The sequence below is a fragment of the Notamacropus eugenii genome, chromosome 2, assembly GCF_028372415.1.
Source record: "Notamacropus eugenii isolate mMacEug1 chromosome 2, mMacEug1.pri_v2, whole genome shotgun sequence".
In the NCBI taxonomy this organism is placed as follows: Eukaryota; Metazoa; Chordata; class Mammalia; order Diprotodontia; family Macropodidae; genus Notamacropus; species Notamacropus eugenii.
In genome coordinates this window covers 369,965,937-369,993,414 of record NC_092873.1, presented here as the reverse complement: position 1 = coordinate 369,993,414, position 27,478 = coordinate 369,965,937, and the positions used below count along the sequence as shown (strand labels likewise).

The 27,478-nt window shown below is 42.5% G+C and overlaps 1 protein-coding gene across 13 annotated transcripts in view; it reads right to left on the bottom strand.

Moving 5' to 3' along the window:
- Nucleotides 1-17,527: 17,527 nt before the first annotated feature.
- The window catches only part of MSI2 (musashi RNA binding protein 2), a 530,240-nt gene continuing 520,289 nt past the window's right edge, over nucleotides 17,528-27,478 (bottom strand). For 11 of the 13 annotated variants that reach the window (XM_072646789.1, XM_072646790.1, XM_072646783.1 and 8 more), the window contains 2 exons: nucleotides 26,577-26,649; nucleotides 17,528-22,966 (listed from right to left, as the gene is read on the bottom strand). In XM_072646789.1, coding sequence (XP_072502890.1) covers nucleotides 26,608-26,649 — 42 coding nt within the window. In that variant the 3' untranslated portion in view covers nucleotides 17,528-22,966; nucleotides 26,577-26,607. The remainder of the gene's footprint in view (nucleotides 22,967-26,576; nucleotides 26,650-27,478) is intronic. The other 2 variants (XM_072646784.1, XM_072646793.1) reach the window with 1 other exon arrangement.

Below are 27,478 nucleotides of genomic sequence, written 5' to 3'. Positions count from 1 at the left end.
AGGAGATTAATAAGCTCGAAGATTACTTTGCTGCTTTGATGAGTTTCTTGCACTGAGAAGAGTATATTTAGGGAGAGCAACTAGATTAGTCAAAACCCCCTTTAATTATTAGTGACACTGTGCAAACGGCTCTGTATGAGTGGAATACCAACTACTTAACTCCCTGACCTTCCCATTCAAATAAACACATCTTATTACAGCAACATGCCTTGCCCGTCAACGTACCACATCATCAGCCAGCCCAGGGGGCCTTCAGTGGCTCAAGGCTGGTCATAGAGGGCTGGTTGGTGGGCTTTATGAAGAGGCAGAATGACAGTCTTAAAGGGACAGGCCTCTCTTTCTCTACCTAAACTCTTTGCATCCTTCCACCTTCCCCTCCCACCCCTGCCTCTTGGATTTAGAGCTGCTAGCCTCTAGTGATGCCATCTGCTGCTTTCTGAATTTTCAAATTAGGTTTGCACTAAGAGGTAAGGAGAGATGATTGAATCTCAAAGTAGGAAGGAACCTCAGAGGCCCCAAGGGCAAGGCATGTTGGAGGAATGGATATACCCACTGTGTTCAAGGCCTCTTTTGGTACTGTGAGGAGATGCCAAGGGTGTTACTCTGGCAGCTTTTATTCTGGTTAAGTAGAATAAGGTCATGATCCCCTAGCCTTGCTTAGTCCTATCCTTGGTACCTAGGACACTCTTAAAGGCTTCCAATGAACTTGCCCAGGGCATCCTGTTGTATCACTTCCCCCTCTTCTGCCCACCTTCTCTTGCCCCAAGTGTCATCAAGACCAGGGTTGGGGAACCTGAGACCTCAAGGCCACATGTGACCCTCTAGGTCCTCAAATGTGACCCATTGACTACTTGGATTCAGTCAAAGGGCTGCACTTGAGGATCTAGAAGACCACATGTAGCCTTAAAGCCTCAGGTTCCCCATCCCTGATCTAGGCTCTTCATGCTTCTTCCCTTCACCCAGTCTAAGTCAAGCCCAGCCAGGTTTGTGACCTGATAAGCTAATCAGCACTCATTTGTCCCAAAGACTGGTGACTTCCTGTTCTGTTCTATCAGGTAAACAACATGACACCTTTTAACTGGGGCCTTCTGGAGACAATGACTCAACTTGCAGGAGAGAGTAAATAGTGGGAGAAATTTAAATTTCACAGGATGACTGGTGGAGGACAGGGTAGATGTGTAGATAGGTGGGAGATACATTGGTAGCACATAAATCTTTTGTTATCCTTTAAATCACAATCTAAGCTGTGGGGACCCTGGATGAATCACTTACCTTCTCAGTGTCCAGGCAACTCTCTAAACTTTATTTTTGTGTTATGGACCCCCTCTGACAGTCTGGGGAAGCCTGTGGATTCCTTTTGAGAATAACCTCAAAGACAATTTTTAACCTTAATTTAAAAAAATTTTGAGTTCCAAATTTTCTCTCTTCCTCCCTTTCCTAAGACAGTAAGTAATTTGATATAGGTTATATATATTTAATCCTGCAAAACATATTACCATATAAGTCATGTTGTGAAAGAAGAGACCAAGCCAAAGGAAAAAACAGAAAAAAATACAGAAAGTGAAGACCACTGTGCTTATATGTGCATTCAAACTCCAACAGTTCTTTCTCTGGAGGTGAATAGGAATGAGTCCTCCAGAAATGTCTTGGATCATTGTATTGCTGAGAAGAGCTAAGTCATTCACAGTTAATCTTCATATAGTATTGCTGTTACTGTGTACAATGTTCTCCTGGTTCTGCTTACTTTACTTTGCATCAGTTCATATAAGTCTTTCCAAGTTTTTCTGAAATCAGCCTGCCTATCATTTCTTGTAGCACAAAGAGTGCTACTTTAAATAAATAAGTTACATTGAAACACAGTTATCAAAAAATGTATTTTTAAAAAACCAACAAGTTCATGGATACCATGTTAAGAGCTCCTGCAAGTCTAGGACTAAGTTACAATTACTGGTAAGAGTAACCAGCATTTGTACAAAACAGAAAGGTTTCAAAATGCTGTACCTCTATTATTTAAGTTGCTCCTCATCCCCCAAGATAGATGCTGTTATTATCCCTGTATGTGTCATCTGACTAGTATCTAAAGAAAGATTGGAACCCAGGTCTTTCTGACTTAATGTCTATCACTCTATTATATCATGCAGTGATCTGTATTGGTGGGTAGAGTTTCTGTACCAGGAGTTCCTTCCATACACTGATGAAATTACAGATCTAGACCCCTGTCAAAAACAAAAGAACTCATACCACATGACTACCTACTCCACTCAGACCTAGAGTCAGTCTACTTGATAAGCTAGGTGACCCTTTAAAAATAGTCATCATTCATTGATTTATTCATTGATTAATTGATTCATTCATTCATTCAGACACTAATTGAGATACAAAGATTTCCCAGTGGCAGCAGAAGGAAATGCCACCAGGTTCTAGGCTGATAATGGGATAGGGGGTTCTCAAGGGAGAAGCTGATGGGCAGGGAAACATGTCACCTTCTGAACCTTCTATCCCATGACAAAGTGCTGGCTTTCCTTCCCTTGGTTACAGCTGTTACTCACCACATACCCTTTATTTCATTAGAGCTTCATAGACTTGTGAACTTGATGTTATAAGTGATGGAACTGAGGTTTAGTGGGGTTAGAAGATCCTCCCAAGATTATATAACTTCTAAGAGGGCAGAGACAGAAGCTGAATCCAGGTCTTCCAAGTCCCACCAACTTGAGGTGGTCTGGGGCACCCATTTTTTGTAGTTGTATATGGTAACAGAGCTCCAGCAGTGAATTTATTTTAAGTCGCATAGTCAGATGTTTGTGATCCCTGGGCCATAGAGTGCCTGTCGTAGCACCCATTACTGTTAACTATTTTGTTCTCTCTCCGTCACCTCTGGTGGGAGGCTCTGTGGCTGATGGTGACGCACAGGCCATCTGGCCCATATTGATGTCCCCACCCCCTGCCATCTGTCCCTGTGTGCTCTGGGAATGCCAGCTGCTTTTACCATTAACCTCAGCAGAAAATCACTGGGCAGGATGGTGATGGTGGTGAACAAAATAAAAAAATACTTCAGTGTCCTGCCTGTGGCTCCCTCCTCCACCAGCAAAGCTCATCCCCTCCTTTCCCAATCCCTCATCTCACCAGACTGTCTTCATGAGTTTCTATGAACCAGTTAATGGTTATTAATGGAAGCTTACCTTCTGGAGATGAGTCTCTACTAACTTAGCAAAGCTAGGTCTCAGACATAGTCCATTGCCAGCTCTTCAAATCACAGATTTGAAGCTGGAAAGGACTTGGAGGTCACTGAGTACACCCTCCCCCATTTTACAGATGAAGAAACTGAGGACTTAGAGGTTAACTGACTTGCCCAGGGTTACACAAAAAGTAAATATCTGAGGCAGGATTTGAACACAGATATTACTGAGTTTGAATCCAGTGTTCTATTCACTGTATCATTCTCCCTCTGGGAGCAGCTAGGTGGTGCAGTGAATAGAACACCAGGTTTGGAGTCAGGAAGACTCATCCTCCTGAGTTCAAATTTGACTTCAGACACTTACTAGCTGTGTGACCTTGGATAAATCACTTAATCCTGTTTGACTCAGTTTCCTTATCTATAAAATGAGCAGGAGAAGGAAATGGCAAACCACTCTAGTGTCTTTGCCAACAAAACCCCAAATGGAGTTACAAAGAGTCAGACATGAAAGGAAAAACAACTAAACAACAATATTGCCTCTAGAATAAAACCCCAAATCCTCAGTTCCTAGCTGCCTTTTCAGACTTTTTTCATATTATATGGAAATATAGAAAAAGGTGTAGAAAGTGTCTTGCAGACTTTAAAGGGTGATGCCCATTCCACCATTACCATCACTATCTCTATTACTTTACTTCCCTTTACATATTCTCCATTCCTTTCAAATTGGCCTCTTGACTCTCCTCCCTCCCCTTGTGTCTTTGCAAAGATGGTACCCCTTGTCTGGACTCTCCTTTCTTCTCTCTCTGCCTCTGGTTTTCTTCAGAACAGCAATTACTATCACATCCTACAAAAAGCCTTTCCTTAACCTCCCTTCTTCTCAACCTTCCCCTTCTCCCTTCCTCCTACCCCAGCTAGTACTTTTGCCTTGAAACTACTTAGTATACACACAAGGAGGAATCTGGTCCCCCAGTTCACTTGACGTAAATCACAGATGACAAGGTGTTAACACCAGTAGCTCCTTTACTATGTGTGAACATATTTGTCCAAATGAATAGAAGAGGCAACTCTATTGGCCACTGGAATATGGCCATGACCCCTGGAGGATCTTTAAAAGACTATTTTTAAGTTATTTCAAAATCATTCTAGGCCAGGAGCCAGAAGTAGAGGAAGAACCTGGCTCCTGAGAGGGAATGTATTTACTTCTCAATGTACATCATGAATCCTCCAAATAGAATGTGAGCTCCTGGAAGTCAGGGGCTACTTTATTTATGCCTTTGTCTTCATTTTCCCAGTGCTGGTACAGTTCCTTGTTACATCATAAATGCTTAATAAATATTTGTCAAATTGAATTTGTGCCTCCCTACTGCACTCCTCCCCCTCCCCGTGTCCAAAAAAGAGTAGTTAATGGATAGATGGATGGATAAATGGATACCCTTTGGGAGACATGACCTAGTACCAGGGGACAATGAGAGGATTATTAAGCAAGAAGGCCACAGATTCCATGCTCATTAGTTCCTCCATGCTACTTCTCATACTGATGAGATAATGTATGTAAAATGCTTTATAAAGCACTATATTAATATGACCTATAATAATTGTTGCTGTGGCCCTGGCCTGACATGCTCTCTCTCCACTGACATAAATTCTTCCAAAGCCTAATTCATGTCTCACCTTCTCAATGCAGCTATTTCAGACCTCCCCCCTGCCCACGCAGTGTCTCCCTTCTCTGAATTCTTGCTGTACTCACTGTCATTCCCACACAGCTGAATTCCTAATTAATCTCTAATTGTTTCATGTCACCCCAACTAGACCAGAAATTTACTGCTTCAAGTAGAGATCGGGTGCAATATTTTTTCTGGGTCTGCCATGGTAGCTTAGCTGAGTCCATGATAAATACTCAGTTCATACAGAGTTCTTGCTTTATATAAGTGGACCATTCTGCAGACCTTTATGTAAATTGAATTTGCCCACAGAAGTAGAGGAGGGAAGCAGGAAGGGAGCTGTGCCCCATGGAGGAAGGGAGCTCCTCACATTGAAAGACATGTGGGAGCCCAAGATGGAGAAGGGAGAGCAGAAGGAAGAAAACTTGGGACGGGGGCCAGCCATGTGGGAGCTTGGCCGGAACCAAGAGGAAGAACCTATCTTGAGCAGACACATTGAGGCCAGAAAGGGACACAGACAGGAGAGAATGGGCATCATACAGGGCAGAGAAAGAAGGATGGCATCCAATCCATGGGTAGGTAGATGGGGTGAAGGTCTCCTTTCTCTATGCCAGAAGTCTCAAGCCAAGTGTCTAATCCAGCAGAGTCATGACTATTGGTTAACATTGTAAAGGGGTATTTTTTAGGTTTTGGGTATTTTTTTATTTATTTTGGTGAGTGTGTTGGGGTAGAAGGAGGGCCAAGCCTAGGGGCAGGAGGAGAGAGAGAGAGAGTGAGAGCGCACAGTACTGTACAGTAAAGTTAGCTTGGAACGTGGATTTCTTTCAGAATTCTTTATGCAAAATTGAATTTGCATAGGGTCAGAATTGTCTACATGGGACCTGGAGAGAATAATAAGAATTCATGTTCCAGGCACTATGCTAAGCATTTACAAATATTATCTAATTTGATCTTCACAAAAACCCTGGATGGTAGGTGTCATTACAATCTCCATTTTGCAGGTGGTGGAAATTGAGGCAATCTAAGGTTAAGTGACTTGCCCAGGGTCATACAGCTAGTAAATATTTGAGGCCCAATTTGAGCTCAGGTCTTCCTGATTCTTGGCTTAGCTGCTCCATCCACTGTATTGCCTAGCTTCCTAGCCGATTGGAAGAGATTTTGATCCGTGCCATTAGGGAATTTATAATCTAATGGGAACAGGCTAAAGGTTTGAAGCAGGGCTTGTAGCCTCCGAACAGGACTAACAGAGCAGGGAAATGGGGATATATTGGGGGAATTGAACTCATTTTTTTGTCACAGTTGTGACAGATTACCTGAGCTGATCTGAGAAAAGGAATTGACCATTCTTAAGCAGAATAATAAAGGGGATGGGGAGGCATTAAAGCACATTCAGCATTATGTTTTAATACAGACCACTTTACCAATCAGAATGATTAGCCAGATTCTGGTTCTGGGAGGCCCCTCCCAGACTCTAAATGAAGCTGAGACTTGACTCTCATCTTTCTGTGCTCTCTATAGTGACATACTTCCTTTTCCTCACCCAGATCCCCTTGCCCCATTTCTTATGCCCACTGTTCAGAGAGGAACGGGGAAGAGGAAAAGGGGAATGGAAAATGGGTGTCAGATCCAGTCACCACCGAAGTCAGAAATCAGACCCATTCTTTCATGATTTCCTGAGCTTTTGAATGTTTCGCTCTGCTGGAGAACAGATAATGGAAGAATCGAGCTGGAAGACTGGGGCTGCGATTGATTCTGTGCTTCTTCCCCTGGATTTCCTGGCATCTGGGGCCCCTTGGTGATTGTTAAGGGGAGAGCATTGTTAGCCACCAGTCCAAAGGCCCTGGAGTGAAAAGCCTGCCTTTCTTTCTTTATTAGAGCTGGAGCCTCAGGGACATGCTGCTGCCTGAGCTTGTCACAGACATCCCAGGATGACTCATTCCCTGTCTACCTTGATACCCTGGGCACCTTACAGCTGGCCTCAGAGGCTCCTTCACGTCTACACCTCTGTGCTCCCAGGACCTTGGTGACTTGCCATGCTTAGCTGCATCTGCCTGGCCCAGAAGCCATCCCCCCTCTGTCTATGGATGGAGACAGGTAGATTCAGTGCCTCTGGTCCCTGTGGTCAAAGCTGCCTCTGCCACTGTGGTTTGTTCCAATCAAAGCCATTGTCAGGGAGACCAACAATATAAAATGAAGGAGTTAGGTCTCTTCCATAGTTTCCCTAAGGATGGTCTTGGGATCCTAAAATCTCTGGGAAGAGACAACACTTGATGGCCTTGACCTGGGAACTGGTTAGACTAGAGATATATCATGGAATTATAGATTTAGAGCTGGAAAGGACCATAGCAGCTCTCAAATCCAAATCCTGTGCCCCCATTTTACAGATGAGGAAAATGAGACAAAGAAAGGGAAAGTTGATCCCCTTGAGGATGGTAGAGCCAGGATTATGGAGTCTTCTGACTCTAAAGACTTCTTCCACTTCCTTTAGTTAGTGGATTCCTCCACTATTCAACTTGTCTCCAGAAAGGCCTGCTCCTGTGCCATCTCAATCATTTTTGTAGGTTGGTTGGTCAATCAAGCAATAAATATTTTTAATAATACAATCTTAGAAAGCACTAATCTCATTTGATCCTCATAACAACTGTGTGAAGTAGGTGCTAGTATCATCCCCATCTTACAGATAGGGAGCCAAGGCAAACAGGATTATGTGATTTGCCCAGTATCACACAGCTAGTCAATTTCTGAGTCCAGGTTTGAACTCAGTTCTTCCTGACTCTAAGGTCAGCATTCTATCCACTGTCCCAGCTAACTGCCTAGCTGCCTCTCATTTATCAAGGGTTTACTTTGTACCAAGCACAGTGCTAAGCGCTCAGGATACAAAGAAAGGCAAATCATCATCCCACCTCTCAAGGAGCTGGTATATAAGATTGGTGATTGTGATATAATGGAAAGAGAACTGGCATTGGAATCAGAGGACCTGAGTTCAAATCCTGACTCTGCCATTTATTACCTTTATGGTCTTTGGCAAATCACCTTGCCTTTCTAGGTCTCAGTTTCTTCAACAGTGTTTCTTCATCAGTACTGTGTCCATTTTTTTTGAGGCAAACAGGGTTAAATGACTAGCCCAAGGTCACACAGCTAGTAAATGTCTAAGACTAAATTTGAACTCAGGTTCTCCTGACTCCTGAGTCAGAGCTCTAGCCACTGAGCCACCTAGTTGCCCCTATTGTGTCCTTTTTACAGAGAGGGAAACTGAGGCCCATGGTAGGTTAAGTTACTTGCCCAAGGTCACACAGCTGATGGAGCTCCCCTATCTCTACTCAAGAAGATGCCCTTGTGGGACCACCAGAGTCAAGGTGAAGACCTTTCTATTATGTCCACTGGGATATAGCCACTCCTATAGCTGCATTTTTCAAAAGAGAAACATGGTTTGAGCAAGGTAGTCCCATTTGACTAACACTTGAAACATCTTTAGCAAACAGCTGTTGAGAGGAGTGAGAAATGAATCGATGCAGAGGGATGTCTTCAGTTGTAATATCCGTTTTCCAAACCATATAGTACAAGGAAAGAGTAAGAGATAGCAGGGGTCCACCATGAACGTCTCCTCTTCTTTGCCGTCATCCTGGGCTCTGTCCCACCATGATTTACCCCTACCCAGCTCCAACCAACCTTAGAGGATTGCTTTCAGCCTAGAAAGGCAGATTTTTGTCTTTTCTTTCATTCTGAGGCTGGAATGGTTTCCATCTACTAGATGAATTCACAACATGTACATGGGGTAAGGGAGGTCTTTGGGTAGTGCAAATGCTTCCTGGATATGACTATGATGAGCAGGTACAGGAAACAACCTGACCAGAATTAGATCCAGAGGTACTTGTTGAGATTGTAGCCATGTAAAAAGATATGTTGTTGTTGGTCAGTGGTTGACCCTATTTGGGGTTTCCTTGGCAGAGATACTGAAGTGGTTTGCCATTTTCCTTCCCTAGCTCATTTTACAGAGGAAGAAACTGAGACCAACAAGGTTAAGTACTTGTCCAGGGTCACACAGATAGTAAGTGTCTGAGGCCAAATTTGAACGCAGGTCTTCCTGACTCCAGGCATGAGGTGCTGTGAGTTTCAGGGCAGTGTCAATCTGCACTGATAGTTTCCTAGTAAATTTCCTCATTAGGTTTTCTCTATGTCAATGAAAGAAGCAGACTCACAACTTCAGGTATGTTCACACCTTCACATATGCAGACTTCCTCTGTGTAAAAGGGTGTTCCAAAAGTCTTGATGCAGTCTCAAGAACTTTTAAGCCTTAACAGATTAAATGGCACGAAGTTTTTTGGAATACTTCAAACATTCCACATTGAGAGCCAAAGGGGTATCATGGAATGGGGATTGGACTGAGACCTAGAAAAGCTGGGTTCTAGTCTTAGCTTTACCATGTATAAGGTATGTACCTTTATACAAATCACTCTGCCTCTGTGGACATCAGCATTGTCATCTATAAAATGGGGATAATCTCTCTCCTGCTTCCAAACTGAGTGGGGTTGCCATTGTAAGAGCTGAATCAAAGAATGGATATATAAGCCCTCCTTACCATGCAAATATGGCTGGCCTTTATTCCATGCCAAACCTTGTGTTTCAGCCTTCTGTTCTTCAGACATTTCTATGAGATGGGGCATCTGTCAAGTGTTACAGTACAGAGAACATTTACATTCATACAAAGACCTTGGTCCCCTGCAAGATCCTTGAACTATCTCGTGAATCATTAAAAAAAGATTAAAGGATGTTCAGTCTAGTTCCAGGGCTTCTTCTGTTCCAACTCTCTGAAAATTGCCGATCCATTTATGGTTTATGTGGTAGATGGGGTGGCTCTCTATGAACTGAGTATTGGATTACCCAATTCCCCAGCCATGGGAGTAATGTAGAATCTAATTATATAGATACAGAGAGAGCTATTATAGCACATTCAAGCTGTATGGGACCCTTAGAGATGTGGAATGAAAAAAGATACTGGATTTAGAACCAGAAACCTGGGTTTAAATTCTAATCTGAACCAGAGATGTCAAACTCCCAAGTGTACCCCCAACCAGATAAAAATGTAATTGAGAAATATTTAACAAAATAAAGAAGAAAAACAAAACAATGTAGATAATGTTCATTTGTGTTTTTCTAAGTCAATACATGACTGTAGGGATCATTTCTATTTGAGTTTGACACTATTGGTCTTGTTTAGTCATTTCAGTCACGTTTGATTCTTGACAACCCCATTGAGGGTTGGGTTGGGTTTTTTTGGCAAAGATACTGGAGTAGTTTGCAAATTTCTTCTCCAGCTCATTTTACAGATGAGGAAACTGAAGCAAACAGGGTTAAGTGACTCGCCCAAGGTCACACAGCTAGTACATGTGTGAGGCTGGATTTGAACTCAGGAAAAGGAGTCTTCCTAACTTCAGGCCTGGTATTCCGTGCATTAGGGTGCCACCTAGCTACTCTGCCCTTAACAAGTGAGCACTTCATAAATACTTTTTTCATTAATTCATCCTATGACCTATATGACTTTAAGAAAGTTACTTCCTCTTTTGCAGTCTCTGTTTCTTCATGTGTAAAATGAGGGGGTTGGATCAGACAACCTCTAAGGTCCCTTCCAGCTCTGTATCTATAATTCTGTTACCTATGTGACTTTAGGAATCCCTTCACTTTTTGGAGCCTCAGTTTCCTCTTCTATAAAATATGAGAGTTGGATTAGATGAGAAGTTCTTAACCTGGGCAGCTAGGTGGTAGAGTGGGCCTGGAGTCAGGAAGACCTGAATTCAAATTAAGCCTCAAACATTTACTAGCTTTGTGATCCTAGGTAAGTCACTTAATTCTGTTTCCCTCAGTTTCCTCATCTGTCAATTGAGCTGGAGAAAGAAATGGCAAACTATCCCAGTATCTCTGGGATGGGGTCATGAAGAGTTGGACATGACTGGAATGACTGAGCAATAACAAATAACACATTTGAAACAGAGGACAGTGTTAGCGGCAGCTAGATGGTTCAATGGATAGAGTGATGGATCTAGACTTAGGAAGACCTGAGTTTAAATGTGAGCTCAGACACTTACTAGCTGTGTCACCTTGGGCAAGTTACCTAACCTCTGTTTTCCTAGGAGGAAGGTAGGTGTCCCAGTGGATAGAGCACTGGGCCTGGAGTCAGGAAAATCTGAGTTCAAATTTGACCTAGACACTCACTAGCTGTGTGACCATGGGCAAATCACTTAACCTGTGTTTGCCTCAGTTTTCTCATCTGTAAAGTGAGCTGGAAAAGGAAATGGTCAACCACCCCAATATCTTTGCCAAGAAAATCCCATGGACATTATGGTCCACAAGATCATGAAGAGTCAAATGCAACTGAACAGTTGAACACCAGCAACTTCTTAACCTGGGGTCCACAGAGCCCTAAGGCTCTACAAACCATGGGCAGGGATTAATGCTATCCATGGACAGATCTTGGGGATGGAGGAGGTCTGTGAAGTTGGATAGAAAAAATTGCATCTGTAGATTCACTAATCTCTGACTGAATAGATCAGTTTCCTATAATTATCTTAAAATCTTATTCTGTGAGGGTGAGGCAGGAAGTCAAACCATCTTAACTAACACCTCCCTCAGATTCTGATGGAGACAACCCAGGACCCTGAGCTTGAGAAGCCTGGGATTGAGGTGCCCCCTCCCCACCCCTGGACCACCAACCCTGATTTTAGCCTGGCCCCTGAAGCGGTGGAGCAGAAGGGGAAGGTGTCCATTGGTTTGAACAAACTGCCAAAGGGTCTGTAACACAAAGGTGCCAAGCCTTTCATGGTTGTCTTCCAAGTAAGTCCCTTCCACTTTCAAATCCCATGATCTGATTAGCTCAAGCTCTTCCTCCACAGAAATTCATGGATACAGATAGAGGAGAAGGGAATCAGTGGAGAGGCAAACCTGGCTTCGCTATAAATCTTGTGGAAATTCCAACAATCGTTAATGTTTGTGGACATTTTAAGTGATGCCTTCATAATCGCTTCCATCTATCTGTGGTCAGACATAGACAAGGTCGTTTGGCTAATGTAGGTTTCCGCCTTCATTGCTGCTTAACTTGTTTTTAATCAGTGGTGATTACTGAGCTGGAATGGTGGGTGCTGGCTTGCCTGCCTTCCCTAGGAGCATGCTTGTCGATATGTCACATCAATTAACCAGGGACCCGAGGGCCAAGGCGTAGCAGCTGTAGCAGGCTGGTCAGCTTGGGGGATTAGTGCTAATATCTGCACATGGCTCACAGCAAACTGGGGGCCTCAGATGAAGTATCCTCTTGGAACACTGGTCAGTTTGGGGTATATAGTGTTGTGGCTGCTTTGGAGGGCACTGGAATCAGTCCTGGAGTCTGGGGAGGCCCTCTGGCCTTCTAGGAAGGAAGGAGAGAACCTATCCCATTCACCCTTTTGTAGTCAGGGTTAGAACAGCCAGGAGCTGTGTTTCCAAATATTCTCCTTCGAGCTTCTTGTCCTGCTGAAAGGAACTCCATGTGCTGCCTTCCTTCTTCCATAATCATTATTTGCTGTCAAAGCTATGGATGCAAAATGGCAAGAACAAGCCAGACTGTGAGGATATGTTGCTAGGCATAAAGGGGCTTCACAGAGGAATGGGATAGGACCCAGGAGTGGGGATATGTGGCCCTCTAGGTCCTCAAGTGCAGCCCTTTGACTGAATCCAAACTTCACAGAGGCTGTAGGTTTCCCACCCCTGAAATAGCTAAAAACTAAGGAACAAGATTAGATCCTTGATTTCACTGGTACAAAGAATTCTCAGGTGAGGAAGCTCCCTCTACCAATGCAGGTCAGCTTCTACTCTGCCATTTATAGCTTTGCAGAGTAGCCTAGTCTAGAGCGTGGAGAAGTTAAGGAACTTGCCCAGGGTCACACAACTGGTATGTATCAGATAGGACTTGAAATTGAGTCTTCTTGGCTCTGAGGACCGCTCTCCCTCTATTCATTCCATACTGAAAGTAACAGGCTCATTTATTTGGAATGTTTAAAGGAAGGCTGTTTGCCTTAAGCACAGATGCACAAGGCAGAGGGAGGGGGGAGGCACAGATAATAGAAGAGTCAGACTTAGGGCAGCTAGGTGGCACAATGGATAGAGTACCAGCCCTGGAGTCAGGAGGATCCCAGTTCAAATCTGGACTCAGATACTTATTAGCTACATGACCTTGGGAAAATCACTTAGCCCTGATTGCCTCCTCAAAAAATGGAAGAAAAGAAATGAGACTAGTCCAATCCGTTTAACTGTTTCCTCTCCACTTGCCCTCACAAACATTGGGCCAGGACAGACACTTCCAATCTGGCAGAGTCCACTGATTCCCTTCACAATGAGACTGGGACTGACACTTTCAAATCAGGCTGGAAAGGGGTGATGTAACCAAGGATGTGGCCAGGGATCCTCAGGTAAAATGGTCCTAAGCCTTGATTGCAATTAGTTAATCAACATTTAAGAAGTGCCAGTCAGGGGATAAAAAAGACACTCTCTGTCCTCAAGGAGCTTATAATCTAACAGGAGAGACAACATGCAAACAAATACATACAAAGTAAGCTCTATGCAGAATAAATAGGTGGTAAGTAATGGAGGGAAGGCAATAGAATTAAGAAGAGTCGGGGGAAGGTGGAGTTGTAGCTGGGACTTAAAGGAAGCCACTGAGGTCAGTGGTTGGAGCAGAAGAGCCAGAGAAAATGCCAGGAGTTCACAGATGGAGTGTTTTGTTTGTGTAACAACATCCTGGAAGTCAGTGTCACTGGATCGAAAAGTATGTGTTGGAGAACAAGGTTACGAAAGGCTTTGAATGCCAAACAGTATTTGTATTTGCTTCTGGAGGTTTTAGATCCTACTGAATAAGAGGGGGAGATGACATGATCTGATCTATGCTTTAGGAAATCACTTCAGTGGCTGAATGGAAGATGGATTGGAGTGGGGGGGCTACTGGGGAGGTGATGAGGGTCTACCCTAGAGCGGTGGTAAGGTCAGAGAGAAGGGGGCATATTTGAGAGCTGTTGCACAGGCACAGCTACAGGCTAAAGGAGGGAAACCATAAGAGTCCTAGATTTCTGGGGGTATCTTCACTCTGATTCAAAACAAGCAGGAGTAGTTCCAGGTTCAGGGTTGGCTTGGAAAAGAAGATTCTGAATATTGGTGGTGCCAAAGAGAAGAGACAAGAGTAACAAGGATCTTAGGCAGGAGGGGGAAGCAAGGCATTTAAAAATTTTTTGAATTTTGTTATGTCAGTTCCCACGTATTGAGCTCAAAGCCTGTGGATGGGAGGTCATTCAGAGGGCACAATTTTGAAACTTTTCTCTAGTTTCAGTGATTGAACTCATTTTGGGGGGTGTTAATTTGTTGTAATTTTATTTGTATACTTTTCTGATGGTTATTTAGCTTGATAATTTTAAAATTATCACCATAACTCTGTTCTGATTCACCCATTATTCTTATTTCTGGTGCCAAGCCTACTTTGACAAACCCATAACCTTCCTGTTTGGTGCATTGGCCAGGAGAGGCAGTGTGGTATGATGGAAAGAGCTCAGGAGTCTGAGATCCTGGGTTTGAATGCAGGCTCTAATCCCTAGTATCTGTAGGGGCTTTGGGCAAGTTCCTTTCCCTTTCTGGACTTCAGTGTTGTTCCTGCAAAATTGGGGCCTTAAAATAGAGTAGTCCCTCCAGTCTCCAGCCCTAAATTCTATGATCCTGAGAGGTCTCCCTAAGATGGAGAGTTTCCTTTCCTTTGTTGCGAATCACTCAGGCCATTTCTTTAGTTTGATATCAGGTGAGAAAAAAAGGGTGAGTATAGTATGACCTAAGAAGAAATATTTGCGTATTTCTACAATGGGGAATGTTGGGCTCTAAGACAGAGAGCAGCCTCCATCTCCTGATCTGGGGCCATTTTGGAAAAGGGAGCAGGTTAGGGTGGAGGTTCTCCTGGAAAGAAGAGGATTGGTATTGTGATGCCCTGCTCCAAGCCCTGGTTTCCCATGGATGGAAATGGTGGACACCAAGAGCAAATGAAGCACCTCAGATGAGTAGGGAGGGAAGCCCTTGGGGTACAGAAGGATGCTGTCACCTGGCATGAAGTTCAGGTAAAAATCTTGAGATCAGGACAAAGGACTGGATCTGTCTTCCTCCATAGCCAGTGGGGCAGGTTATGGAAAGGAAGGATGTGGTGAAATGTGCTTCCTCTAATTTATCTCCTCCTACTTCCCTCCCCACTTGATGCACCCTTGAGTGTCTCCTTTCCTCCTTTGCTGTTTTCTCCTCAGCTGCCATGCCACTTAGACTGGAAACCAAACCCTAAAGGACTTAACTCTTTCATATTTGGAAATCCCACCCTGAGGTCGCCTCAGTTGCTCAATACATCAAGGCTTGGCTCCAGACATTCTTCACTTCACACTTTAGGATCACACTTTCCTATCACCCTCCCTTTTCTGGTTCTGGAACAATAATCAAATGACCTTTGTCATTGTTTCTGAATAGAGTGTGTCAACCCACTCCCCAGTGGCTCCACTCCCCAGGCTTTTAACTTTTCAAATCAAACTATCCCTCCCCGGCCACTACTTCCATTTGTTATTTTCCCCATTAGAATATAATGTGATGTATAAACTCATTGAGGCAATAGTCTATTTTCATTTTTGCATTTGTGTCCCCAATACTGAGCGTAGTTCTTACCAGATGGTCAGTCCTAATAAATACCCTTTCCTTTTTCCTTCCTTCTTCCCCTCCCTCTTTCCTTCCTTTCTTCCTTCCCTCACTTCATTCCTTCCGTCTTCTCCACCCTATTCCTCTTCTCTCCTTTCTTTCTCTTTCATTCCCATCAATGATCTTCTCATTTTATTCTCAACCCTGGTAAGGTAAAATGGGTAGAGAATCAGTTCTGTCTTACAACTGAGGAAAATGGGGGCCAGAGAAGTTCAAGGACCTACCTTAAAGAGCTGGTGGTAGAAGTGAGACTAGAATCCAGATATTCTGACTCTAAATCTCGAGTTCTGTGTCTCCAGTTTCCCCTGTACCTTCTGGAGACACTGGAACTAGGCTGCTGCTTGGTGGCTAGATCTGAGTGACCTCCTGAGGTGGTGTTGCTGAGCAAAGTTAGCTACCTAGTATAGCTACTTAGGGGCAACTCTGTGACACAGTGGATAGACTATTGGACTTGGAGTCAGGAAGATGTGAGTTCCAACCTAGCCTCAGACACTAGCTATGTGACCCTGGGAAAGTCACTTAACCCCTATTTGCCTCAACTCCTTGTCTGTAAAACAGAGGCACAAGGATAAGGAAACGGCAAATCACTCCAGTATCTTTGCCAAGAAAACCCCATGGACAAGTCCATGGGGTCATGTAGAATTGGACACAATGACCATAGTTGCTTAGTTATTTACTATTTTAGGGTAGATGTTTACCTGCATTCTAATGGCATCATGGAATCCATTCCAGAGTAAAGGAAAGCACCCTGGGAGGCTGGCCATGAGGTCTTTGCCATTTTAATTATGTGGTGGTAAATCTCCAAGTATGGCTTTTTTAGTCATACTATTCTAGGGTTCTGTCCCCAGCCATCAGTCTACAAGAAGCTTTTGAGTTAATCCAGACCCCTGTTCCCCATCATTTTGTGTAATTTCCACCTGGATGTTGCCGTCTTCAATAAGTTTATATTGAGGCATCTCTCCATAAATCACAAGATCACAGAGTTGGAAAGGATCTCAATGGCCAATCTAGGCCAACCCGTTCCCCTCCAAAGGATATCCTCTGTATCTGGCAAGTGTTTATCCACCGCTCCAATGAAGGGGAAGTCATTCCATTTGTGAAGTGCCCTAAAATTTCTCATTACCTCAAGCTTAAATGCCTCTCCAACGATTCTAGTTTTGCCTTTTTTTGAGGCAATCAGGGTTTGCCTTGCCCAGGTCACTTGCCCAGGGTCACACAGCTAGTAAGTGTCTGAGACCAGATTTGAACTCTGATCCTCCGGACTACAGGGTCAGTGCTCAATCCACTGTGCCACCTCGCTGCCCCTAGTTCTGCTCTTTATAGCCAAATAGAACTAGTCTAGTTCTGTATCCACATGGTAGCCCTTCAAATTCTTGCTTAACAAGAGATGTTATGCCCTACCTCCTTTGGTTTTCTCTTCTTCGGGCTAAATATTCCCATTTCCTTCCTTTAATCTCCAGTTGACCACTTCCTAAAGTGTGGTGCCCAAGACTGAACACAATACTACATATCTGTGATCTGAACAGGGCAGAGGATGGTAAGACCACCACCTTATCCTTGGTAATACTGTCTTTCTTAGTTCAGCCAGAGACTGTATTATCTTTCTTGGGCACCATGTCGCATCATTGATCTCATTAAACTTAAAGTCCTCTTAAGCCCACTGGATCTTTTTCAGCCATGTTGCTTTCTAACCATGCCTCTCCCCAGTTTGTACATTTTGAAGTCATTTTCTTGAAGTGTAAGCCCTTTATCTCCTTCATTAGAATAAAAACTCACTGAAGGCAGGAACGGGCCTCTTCTTTACTTAGGCTCCCAATGACAGGTCTAGAACCTCTAGAAGGATACGAAGGAGCCTGTGATTTAACTCACCCACCTCTCTCTCCTCCCCCTCCCCCAAGGTCTCAGAGACAGAATACTGGCTGGTTCCCTGCAAAGGAAAAAAAAGCACCAAACGCCTCTGTTCAAAACAGTTTATTTTATTTTATTTTTTTGTCAGACAAACACATTGATTTCTGGACCACAGTAGAGGATGGAAACCTTTCACAAACTTATTTATTTGAAAATACAAATATAAAATTATACTTTCCACATCTGAGATGTGAGAGACTGCCATCCACATAGTAGTTTTTACAACAGGGCTTTAGTAAGCCACACACAAAGACCTGAAAGATGCTTGATATATATATATATAGAGATACATATATATGTATATATATAAAAAAAATACTCACTACCAAAGTTCTCATCAGTTTCATACTAAAGTATAAAAGTAAGGGTGAGGTCAGCCACAGTGCTGGGGAAAGTTTTATTTAGATACATTGATGTCCACATGAAATGCTTCAGCTTGCATCCTAGTACACATGGAATTTCGACTTTACAATACACCATGAAGAGTGGGTTTGCTGGCCCACCATACTCAGTATGACACTCACAGATTCCACACGGGATGGGACAGTATGTACAGAATACAGTGACAGAGAGCCGCTGGGAGAGGCCTCTGATGCTTTTTTTGTCTGTCCAGCCTGGCCCCCCGCTCCTACCCCTACCTGACCCAACTCCCCAGAGCTAAAATGAAATTCTGTCAAAGACAATTCATTTTGATTGTTTGGTAGTTCTTGGCCAGAAGGCTTTGATGAAGGGCCCTTCTGCCAATGGGGTGGTTGTGTGCGTGTGTGTGTGTGTGTGTGTGTTTGTGTATTTGGTTAAAAAAAACAAACAAACTTATTACAGTATTAAAGTATTGCTTAACTTACAGAAGATCTCCTCATGTAGTGTCTGTGCCCAAGAGATGGGCCGAGTTGAGTTCTGCGTATTTCATGCCATTAGGATGAGGACAGGAGGACCTGCCAGTGTATATCTATCTCCAATGTGCCTACTTCTCCTTCCCTTTTGCTTCCCACACAGATCCCTTACTATCCCCTTCATTGGGAAAATATCTTGGCCTGTGAAGCACATTCAAGAAAAATATTCTCCCCCCCTCAAATTCCCTCTGTCCCTGCGTGCCATTTCCAATAGACTAAAGATAAGTATGAGTTAGTGTTCTTTTTTGTAAACAATTTCATATGCAATATAATACAGAAAGCATGGCTGACCTTCAATAAAAATGTAGTAAACTATATTGCTTTATTCTTGATTATGCTGCAGTAAGTAAGTGAATGGCAGAATGAAACAGTGTGGTTGGTGGAGGTGGAGGCTAAGTCCCTAGCCCTCGCTTGCACTAAAGATCAAAATAGGTTGGTAATTTTTTTTTCCTAGCCAGAAAAGAAAAATAGAACAAAAAAAAGAAAAAAGAAAAAAAAGAAAAACAACAAAACAAAACCAAAACCAAAAAAAGAAAAAAACAAAAACAAAAAACTGAACACCTTTCAGGTCATTAGAACCAACAATTACCCAATGATTGAACTAGTCTAATAAGATGTGTATAACATTTACTGGCTGTGGATTGCTGTAAGATGAGAAATTAAATGGACAGCAATAGAGCCATGCTACCTTAAAGTCCAAGCTACAAAGTTCAAATTAAAACGAACATTATGAAGGATAGAAATGCAAAGGCCAGGTCAGGCTTCGTTTGAATCAAGCCAATGGGAGGTGGGGTGGAGTAGGGAGGGGGCCCTGTGATCAGTTTGGTTTCCAAAAGGGGGCTGGGGTGGGGTGAGAAAGGCTGGGCTTTGTACTTGTTTTCAAAATGCTCCTGGAGAGAATAGAAGTGAATCTGTCCTCTCAAATACTGCCCTTTCTGGATGGGAGAGGAACTGGGGGCATAGGAACTGTCCAGCAAATGCCATGCTCCTTCCATTGGGAGACAACGTGCTCTTGGGGGCCAGGGCAGATGGAATTAGACTGATAGAACCATAGAATGGTAGACCTGGAAAGGCCCTGAAGAGTCATCCAGTCCAAACCCCTCATTTTACAGTTGAGGAAACTGTAAGAGGAAACCCAAAGTGGTGAAGTGACTTGCCCAACTGGAGGCTGGAGTGTCACACAAGTGGCTACTTCCCAAACTTGGGAGAGAGGGAGAACTGATTGCCCAAATGGTATTCTCCCCTGTAAAAGGTGGTTCCCAGGTCGCCATTGAGCTTAACTGAAACAAAGACGAGGCTGAACATCAGTGCTAAAATAATTTACAAAAATCTTTCAAAATGGACTTCTAGATGATTGGGGTGGGGGGGACTAACGTGAACCTTAACCTAGGTAGCCACATTGAAACATATCAGATTCCACAAGATTTGTGCTATGGGCTACTGGGTCTCTTCAAAAGGTATATAAACATCTAAAACATATTCACACAGATTATCAATTTCTTCTGAACATTCTTAAAAAAATATTTTTTTCTCTTAGTAAAATCATTTTAATATACCATGCCTCCCTCTTTTAAAAAATAAATTAAAAAAATCCAGTTTTGCATATCTAGCATTAGCATTTAAGGTAGTATGGCAGACCCCTTGAAAGTTAAGGGGGGGGTGGGGATCTACAAAATGCTGGGGAGTTTGCCAGCATTTTAACATTGTGAGACCTTTGGTTAGTTGAAACCACATCAGATCAGAAAAAAAAAAAAAGAAAAGAAAAATAAGGAAAAGAAAAATAAAGAAAAAAACAAAGAAAAGAAAATTGACCTTAAAATTAAAAAAGACAATTAAAAAAGAAAAAAAAAACTGCCCCAAAATTAGCATTTTGTTTTCTTAAATAAGAGAAAGTTCTATCCTTACTGGTCCTAAATCTGAATAACTACATCTATTTTTTTTTTAACCTTAATTACAATACACCTACCAATATGTACTAGAAGAAAGAGAAGAAAAAAAGTTACTACACTAGTATCAGGACAGCACGCTTACAAGATAGCCATTTTATACATTATTAACAGACAATGGTCAACAAAGAATCATCTATGAGGTGACAGGGAATGAAGAGAAAACAAATGGTAGTACAGTACATCCTCAACATGGACAAAATATTAATAAAAAATTCCCTGGCACAGACATTGAATCACAGGGAATTGACTTCCTTTTTTATGTCGTTTTTTTTTTTTGTTGGTTTTTGTTTTTTTGTGTGTTTTTTTAAAGAACCATCTACTTTTATTGTTATTACTTGATCAAGTCTCAATATTTAAAAAGCGTCCAGCATTTTATACTTAACCTGGTTGTTCCAAAATAAGAAAGAACCTCCCCCCCCCAAAAAACCCAAACAAAACCAAACCCCACAACAACCCTAAAATGTTATGTTGGAAAAACAAAGAGCATGATTCATTTTGTTTACTTAATCAGAACTGAGAAAGAAAAAAAAAACCCCAAAGCTTTTTTTTCCTTCCTTTTCATTCAGCATCATGGCGCCTCTTGCTTGAAGATGCCTTTGCGCTACCCTGCCTAGTGAATGCCTACGTTAGTCTACTCATTAGTAACATTTATAAAAATAGGAGTGCAGCAGCTCTTTATAATAAATGTCGCATTCAGTGTCTCATACTGGCTGTGCCTCGAGTACCAAATTTATAAACGTAACAATTTAAAAAAATATTAATAAAACTTGTCAATATCACGTTAAAAAAAGAAAAAATATATTCACACTACAGTATGTTGTTGGTGTTGTCCTTGTTTAATGCCATCTACTGAGTTGTACTTTTCTAAGTTGCTGTTGCAGGCCTATTTACCAATATTAAAAAAATTAAATTAAAAAATATCCTTCATCATAAGTATCTTTTCCCCAACTGAGGACCATATATTATAACAGCCAAATATTAAACATGTGCAAACAGGAAATTGTCAGTTTTTCCCACCAGTCACAGTGCAGTGATGTTTATACTTTTAAAAAATGTTTTAATTCTGTTTACATCTACAATAAATTAAAAACAAAAGAAAACAAAAATATCTTCCCTAGCCTCTCTGGTGATACTCGCAGCACTGAGGTATTAAAAAAAAACCATAAAGAGTTTGCTTTCCTAATTTGTTAATGGAAAGAATAATGGATAAAAGTATCAATAATGGAGGACTAGCCATCCCTGGCCCAAAGGCCCCAGACTGGAGGAGGGGAGAGAGAGAGGAAGGGGAGAAAAGAGGGAAGCGTCTTGGGCGACACTTGGAGGAGCTGAAATGATTGGACGATAAAAACGAATCTAATTTTTTAAATGACTAAAAAAATGCCCTCCCCCTCCCCCAAGCCAAACAGGTGTGCTTTGAACTTTAAATACGTTCAATATTAACCTTGCTATCTTTTTCAAAGTCTCGGGAAAAGCAGTATTTCATAGTTTAAATTAAAAAATACAACTAGACTGTTCATTGGAAGCTGTGTACAAAGGAGCAGTGAGTATGCTGGTGTGACACTAGTAGAATTCTTAGGTCTAATGTACTGACAAAAGAGAGCTAAACTGTGTTCTTTTTGACTTCATCAAGGGCAGCCCTGGCAGCTGATTGTTCTTAGACCTTAAAACTCAAAAATTGACCTTTTTCTTTTTAAAAAAAAAAATTAGTTTCCTTTTTTGTTTCTTTCCATGGATCATCAAACTGCCTGGGACTAAGTCCCTCACAAAAATATTTTTTTTCCATTTTCTCTTTCTTAATAGTTTCTATGTAGTTAATGGAATTGTATTTACAGCACTTATTATTTTTTCTCCAGAATTCACAATTTCAAAAAATCTTATAATATCACCTCTTTCAACAGAAAAAAGCACTTATAGAAAAGAAGGACGGCCAAAATGTTGTCGTCCTTACCTTATTGCCGAAAATAGATATACTTAGGTTAACAAAGAGACATCACAAAAATGAATCGCTAAAGAGCCTGTTAGTTAAGCTATGATCTCGCTTCTACAAATGCAAATGAGAAACTTTTATGCCCAACTCCCGCTCCGGCCGACTTCGAATTTCAGAGTGTGCTAACATTCCACCTGAAAAGTTATACAGTTTCAGAATGGGCACCAAAAGGTTGAGAGTCACATTACCATCTCAGCATCCTTGAAGCAGGAACAGAACCAGAAATCACAACCAAAAAAACTTTTTTTTAAAGAAAGTAAAATCCTTAATATAACAGTTATATACTATGGTTAGCTTTTAACTACATATTAAAGCGACGAGGCTACTAGACTATGTCAAAAATACTACCAAATGTGATTCAAAGATATTTAAAAGGAAGGGTGTGGGGGTGAGGATGGGACAAGGGGAGCCATCAAGAAAAAAAAGCAAAAAACCCACAAAAATCATGGATTATATACACATTTTTAAAAGCTGTTGTCTTATATAGTACAGCAGATTCATGAGATGATGAGATTGAATTCAACCCTCAGTCCGAAGTGAGCCATCTCCAGTGGGGGTGGGGGTGGGGAGTGAGGCTGGAGGTGTCCAGGTCTGAAGACATCACCTAAACAAAGGGCCACTCAGAAACTTCGCCCAGTCTTGCCTGGACATCCAGGTATGCTCTGTTGGAAAGAAGAGGACAGACACACCCAGAACGGGAACACACAGAGAAGGGTGGGGATTGGGGGAGAGAAGCGTTACTGGTAGGTGGGCTACTTTTCACACAGAGCTTTCAAAAGAGGCTTATTACGATCACCCATCAAGTATCAGGAGAATGGGTCTCACGTCACCATTTGTGTGTGTAATCGGGCGTTTGAGCCAGTCGTTCTCAAACTTTTGTGAGTATGAGGACCCCTTTGTAATCTATACAAATTTTGAGGACCATTCCCTTTTCACCACTATGTGGAAGCTCACAGGATAGCAGCTATCCACTATAGTACTGGATTGGACTACCCTCTGCAATCAGTCAATACCCCTCACTCCCATCCTCCAGGTGTCCTCAGTTCACAGGGTGGGAACCTCTTTTTTAAGCTGGATCTGGATTTGGGGGATGTGGGCCATTCTTGCTGGCCTAATTCAAAGGATGTGTTTTATATAGGTCTGGCAGCCTTTAGTGATGCAGTCAAAGGAAGGTAGTTATAGTTCATGAAATATGAACATGCTATATGTACATCAGGGTCTCTCTGAATCTATATTCGATGCCTACATAAAGGAATAACAAAAAATAGATGCATTCTGTATATGTCTATTTCTAAAGCTAGATGTGTGTCTAAGTAACAGTGAAAATATGTTTGCAGCCACCAGCATATTTGAATTTCATAAGAGCTATGTTTCATGCCAGGGTGCCAAGTTCACAACACTCAAAAGAAATTTCTTTGAGCTTTGACTACAGTAGCAGAAACAGAATCATGGTTTGTGGACTTGTTAATTGTTCTTCCCTGTTTGGGGCCATTTGATTACATCTAGACCATCTACCTGCCTTTTGCTTATGGTGGCAAAAGCTAGTGACTGTTTTGGTCTTAAGGCTTGTGACCAGCCTGCAATATCTCCTATTCTTTTGCTATCAATTAATTCTTTGGGGTTCCTCTCTTTTCCCTTTTGCCCTCACACCTGCCAGGCTCCATGTTTCTCCCATATTTCACCACTCTACCCTGGAAGGGAAATTTATCACCAAAAGAGGGTAGGCTCTCAAAGCCCATCCCAGAATGGGGTGCCCCTAAAAAGCACTACGGGGAACCTGGAAGAGGGTGAGGGAATAGGTAGAGGTGGCATACTGCCTCATTTCTTTTTGGGAGTACAACCATCAGGGGATGTTGGCTACCACTAGCTGGCCCAGCCTGATTAAGCAAGGTCTGGTCCTGCCCTCATCTCACTCCACAAAGGCTTGAAATAATTCAAGACAACAAGGGCTCTCAGCCACGTGGTTTCTCTCCTCAATCTCCTGTGACTGCCTCTCTTCTTCTGCCCCTAAATCGGTCTTAATTAGTTGCGAGCAGCTCTTCACACAGTTAATAGCCTTGGGCTCAGACTGGCAATGAATGTGTCAGGACTCACATGGTGGGTAGGGGGAAAACTCAGACATATTATTCACTTGGTTAAAAGGGGTGGGGGTACATGGGCAGCTGGATTAGTTGACATGACTTTGTTAACCTCCTCTCTGCCCCTCCACCTAATATTCTTCTCAAAGAACAAGCTTGCTCTGGCCATGTACCTATCACCCCCCACCCCCTAGCACTAACATTAGAAAACCTCAGAAATTCTCTTAAGCTCAGCTTGCTCCTCTGTCTGCCCTACACACCTACAGAAGCCCCATGGGGTCTTCAGGGTGAATTCGTGGTATTTCTTTTATTGACTGTATATACTTGGCTGCTCTGTGCCTTAGTTTCCCCACCTACAAAAGTGGGAGAACTTTTCATAGGATCATAGATTCAGAGCTAGAAGGGACCTCTGAGGCCACTTTATCCAACCTTCTCATTCTACAGATAAGAAAACTGAGGCCCAGAGAGGTTGTTACTTCCCTAAGAAGAAGAGCTAAGATACAAACATAACTCCTCTTAACAACAGAGCCAAAGCTCTTTTCTACTATACAATTGTCCACCTTGCCTATCTTCCCAGTGGGATACCGTGTAGGTTGCTGAAGTGATATTTGTGCCAAAACATGAAGGCAGATGTAATAAAGGGGAGGCATTTTTTGGGGTGGCAATCAGGGTTAAGTGACTTGCCCAGGGTCACACAGCTAGCAAATGTCTGAGGCCAGATTTAAACTCAGGCCCTCCTGACTCCAGGACTGATGCGCCACCTAGCTGAGTGACAGACATTTTGTCAAGTCATTTGGCTGGGCATTGAAATACCCACCTTATACCACGGCCCTATTCAGTGGCTAGCCACAGGAGATGTTATAAGGGCAGAATGAATGAAGTTTTTGTAACCAACCTTGGAGAATGCAAATCTATCCTTTAGATCTGAGAATCAGAGACTGGTTCTGCCTACAACTCACAACCCCAGCAAAGGATTAGATAAATGGGTCAACCAAAGGCAAGTTCATAGAATCACAAGATTTAGAATTGGAAGGGACTTGAGAGAATTTGTTGCCCAATAACCACATTCCTCCCATGGTGTCTACTACGGTATTCTGCCAAAATAACAGAGGTCCATTCTTTGAACTTTCTCCTCCACTCCATCAAACCCTAGTACACATCATAAGCTGCAGGAAAGAGCTGTTCAGAATTGTACCCTGCTACTATACTCTTCCACTGTGAAGAAGGAGGCATGTGTAATTAGCATATTTCAAACCCCTAAACTAATATGCCAGCAGAAAACACCCTTGGTGGCTTCATAGGAAGGGGTCTGAGTTCTCTTCAATGGTGTCTTCCTAAGAAAGACGAATATTTACTCTCAGATGTGAAGATGGCAGGAAGTTCCCTCACTGTTCTCTCCCCCTCCCTCCTCCCAACCTTTGCATGATTCAAAAAAATGTTTAATTAACTTGAGCTCAGTTAAAAAGGTTAGGAAACTGGCAGTGATCCAAACCCATGTTAGGCAGGTGATGTCGTTAATTTAATTTGCTCAGGTTTTAGTGCTCTAATCTGGATAATTGTTCACCAGTTATAGGCAAAAATGTTTTCTTTTCCCTAAAACACTAAGTTCAGTTCTTTAACTGTAGAATTCCCATTGGTTCAATTCCTTTTGAACACTGGAAAGACTCCAGAAACTGAAGAGGGGAACTTGCCCTACTCCAGGCCACAGGAGTCCCTGACCACTTGCACCCTCCTCAGGGATATTTCCCTGGGGAAAGCTGGGCAGGGCCATTTTCTTGATCTATCTCTTGGTGTTTATAAACCAGCAAACCCTCCCAGGGTACATGACTGAGCACAAGATCTCCTTCCAGTTTCCCATAATCTTGATTACATTTCAAGAAAGAGAAGGGTGATGAGAAAGGAAAGGTAGGTGGAAAAGGAGAGAGACAGAGAGAGAGAGAGAGAGAGAGAGAGAGAGAGAGATTGAGAGAGATTGAGATTGGGGACAGGAAGAAAATGAGAAAGGGAAAAGGGGGTATGGCTGAAATTGAGTGGGGAGAAAAGATTTTGGAAAGGAAGTCCAAAGAGAGAAAAGTATTGAGTGGATGGGGTTGGAAAATGGGGGGAGGGTGTGCCCTTATATGTATGTTCAACTCCCATACATGTATGGACACTCCCAGGGCAAGGCAGAGATATATGGCAGAGACTTTAATACCTCATAATGAGATGGCAACAAGAACACCTGCTCAATGGTATCCATTTGTAAAGGCCGTTGCAATCAAAGGTCCCTAAAATTGCATAATTGTTAAGGTCATCAGTGAGTGCACTATACATTGGAACAGACAGATCATTCAGGGTGCTATACATTGGAATGAATTGGGAAGTTCTCGGGAAAAGGCATTAACAACGGGACTAGCTGTGGTTGCTAGCATGAATGTGTCATTCTGAGACACTGCACCTTGAGGGACTTGGGAATAGTCATTATCATCCTTATTAGGAAGAAGGTATGGGAGGAAAAAACAGTAGGAGCACCCCTGTCCCCCAATAAGGAAAGTAAAAGTACCACTGTCTCTGTTTCAGAGAGATAAGTTGAGAGCCTAATTTGGAAGTGAGATTGGAATCAGAAATACTGATATGAGGTTGGCTGGGTATGGACTCTGGCAAGCACCTTATAAGCCACAGGTGATGGCTACTTTCTAGAGAATCCATCTGGGGTTTAAGATGCCACAGTACCGAAAAACTGGCAAGTTGTGTGGTATTTTGTTTTTTTTTGAAAAGGTCTACGAAGAAGTCAAAACAGTTAAGACCTCTCTTTCTTGAGGTAAAACAGAAGAGAAAGGTGGCATTGAGAGCTGCTCATTTAACTTGATGAAGCTGCTGTTTTAATAATAATATTTATTTGATGGCACTACTGCTCTGAGTTATCTAAGTGACATTAAGATGGGAACTGAAAGTGGACCCAGAGGTCAAGGGTCAAGACTGGAAGGCTTCCTTCATGGGGAGAGTGATTTTCACACTATAAAGGAATAGGTCTCTCCCAGGTTCTGGCTCCCCAACTCTGTCTCCCTGCTTCAGCCAATTTCTCCAATGATATCTGCTTACTTCCTCCAATGAGAC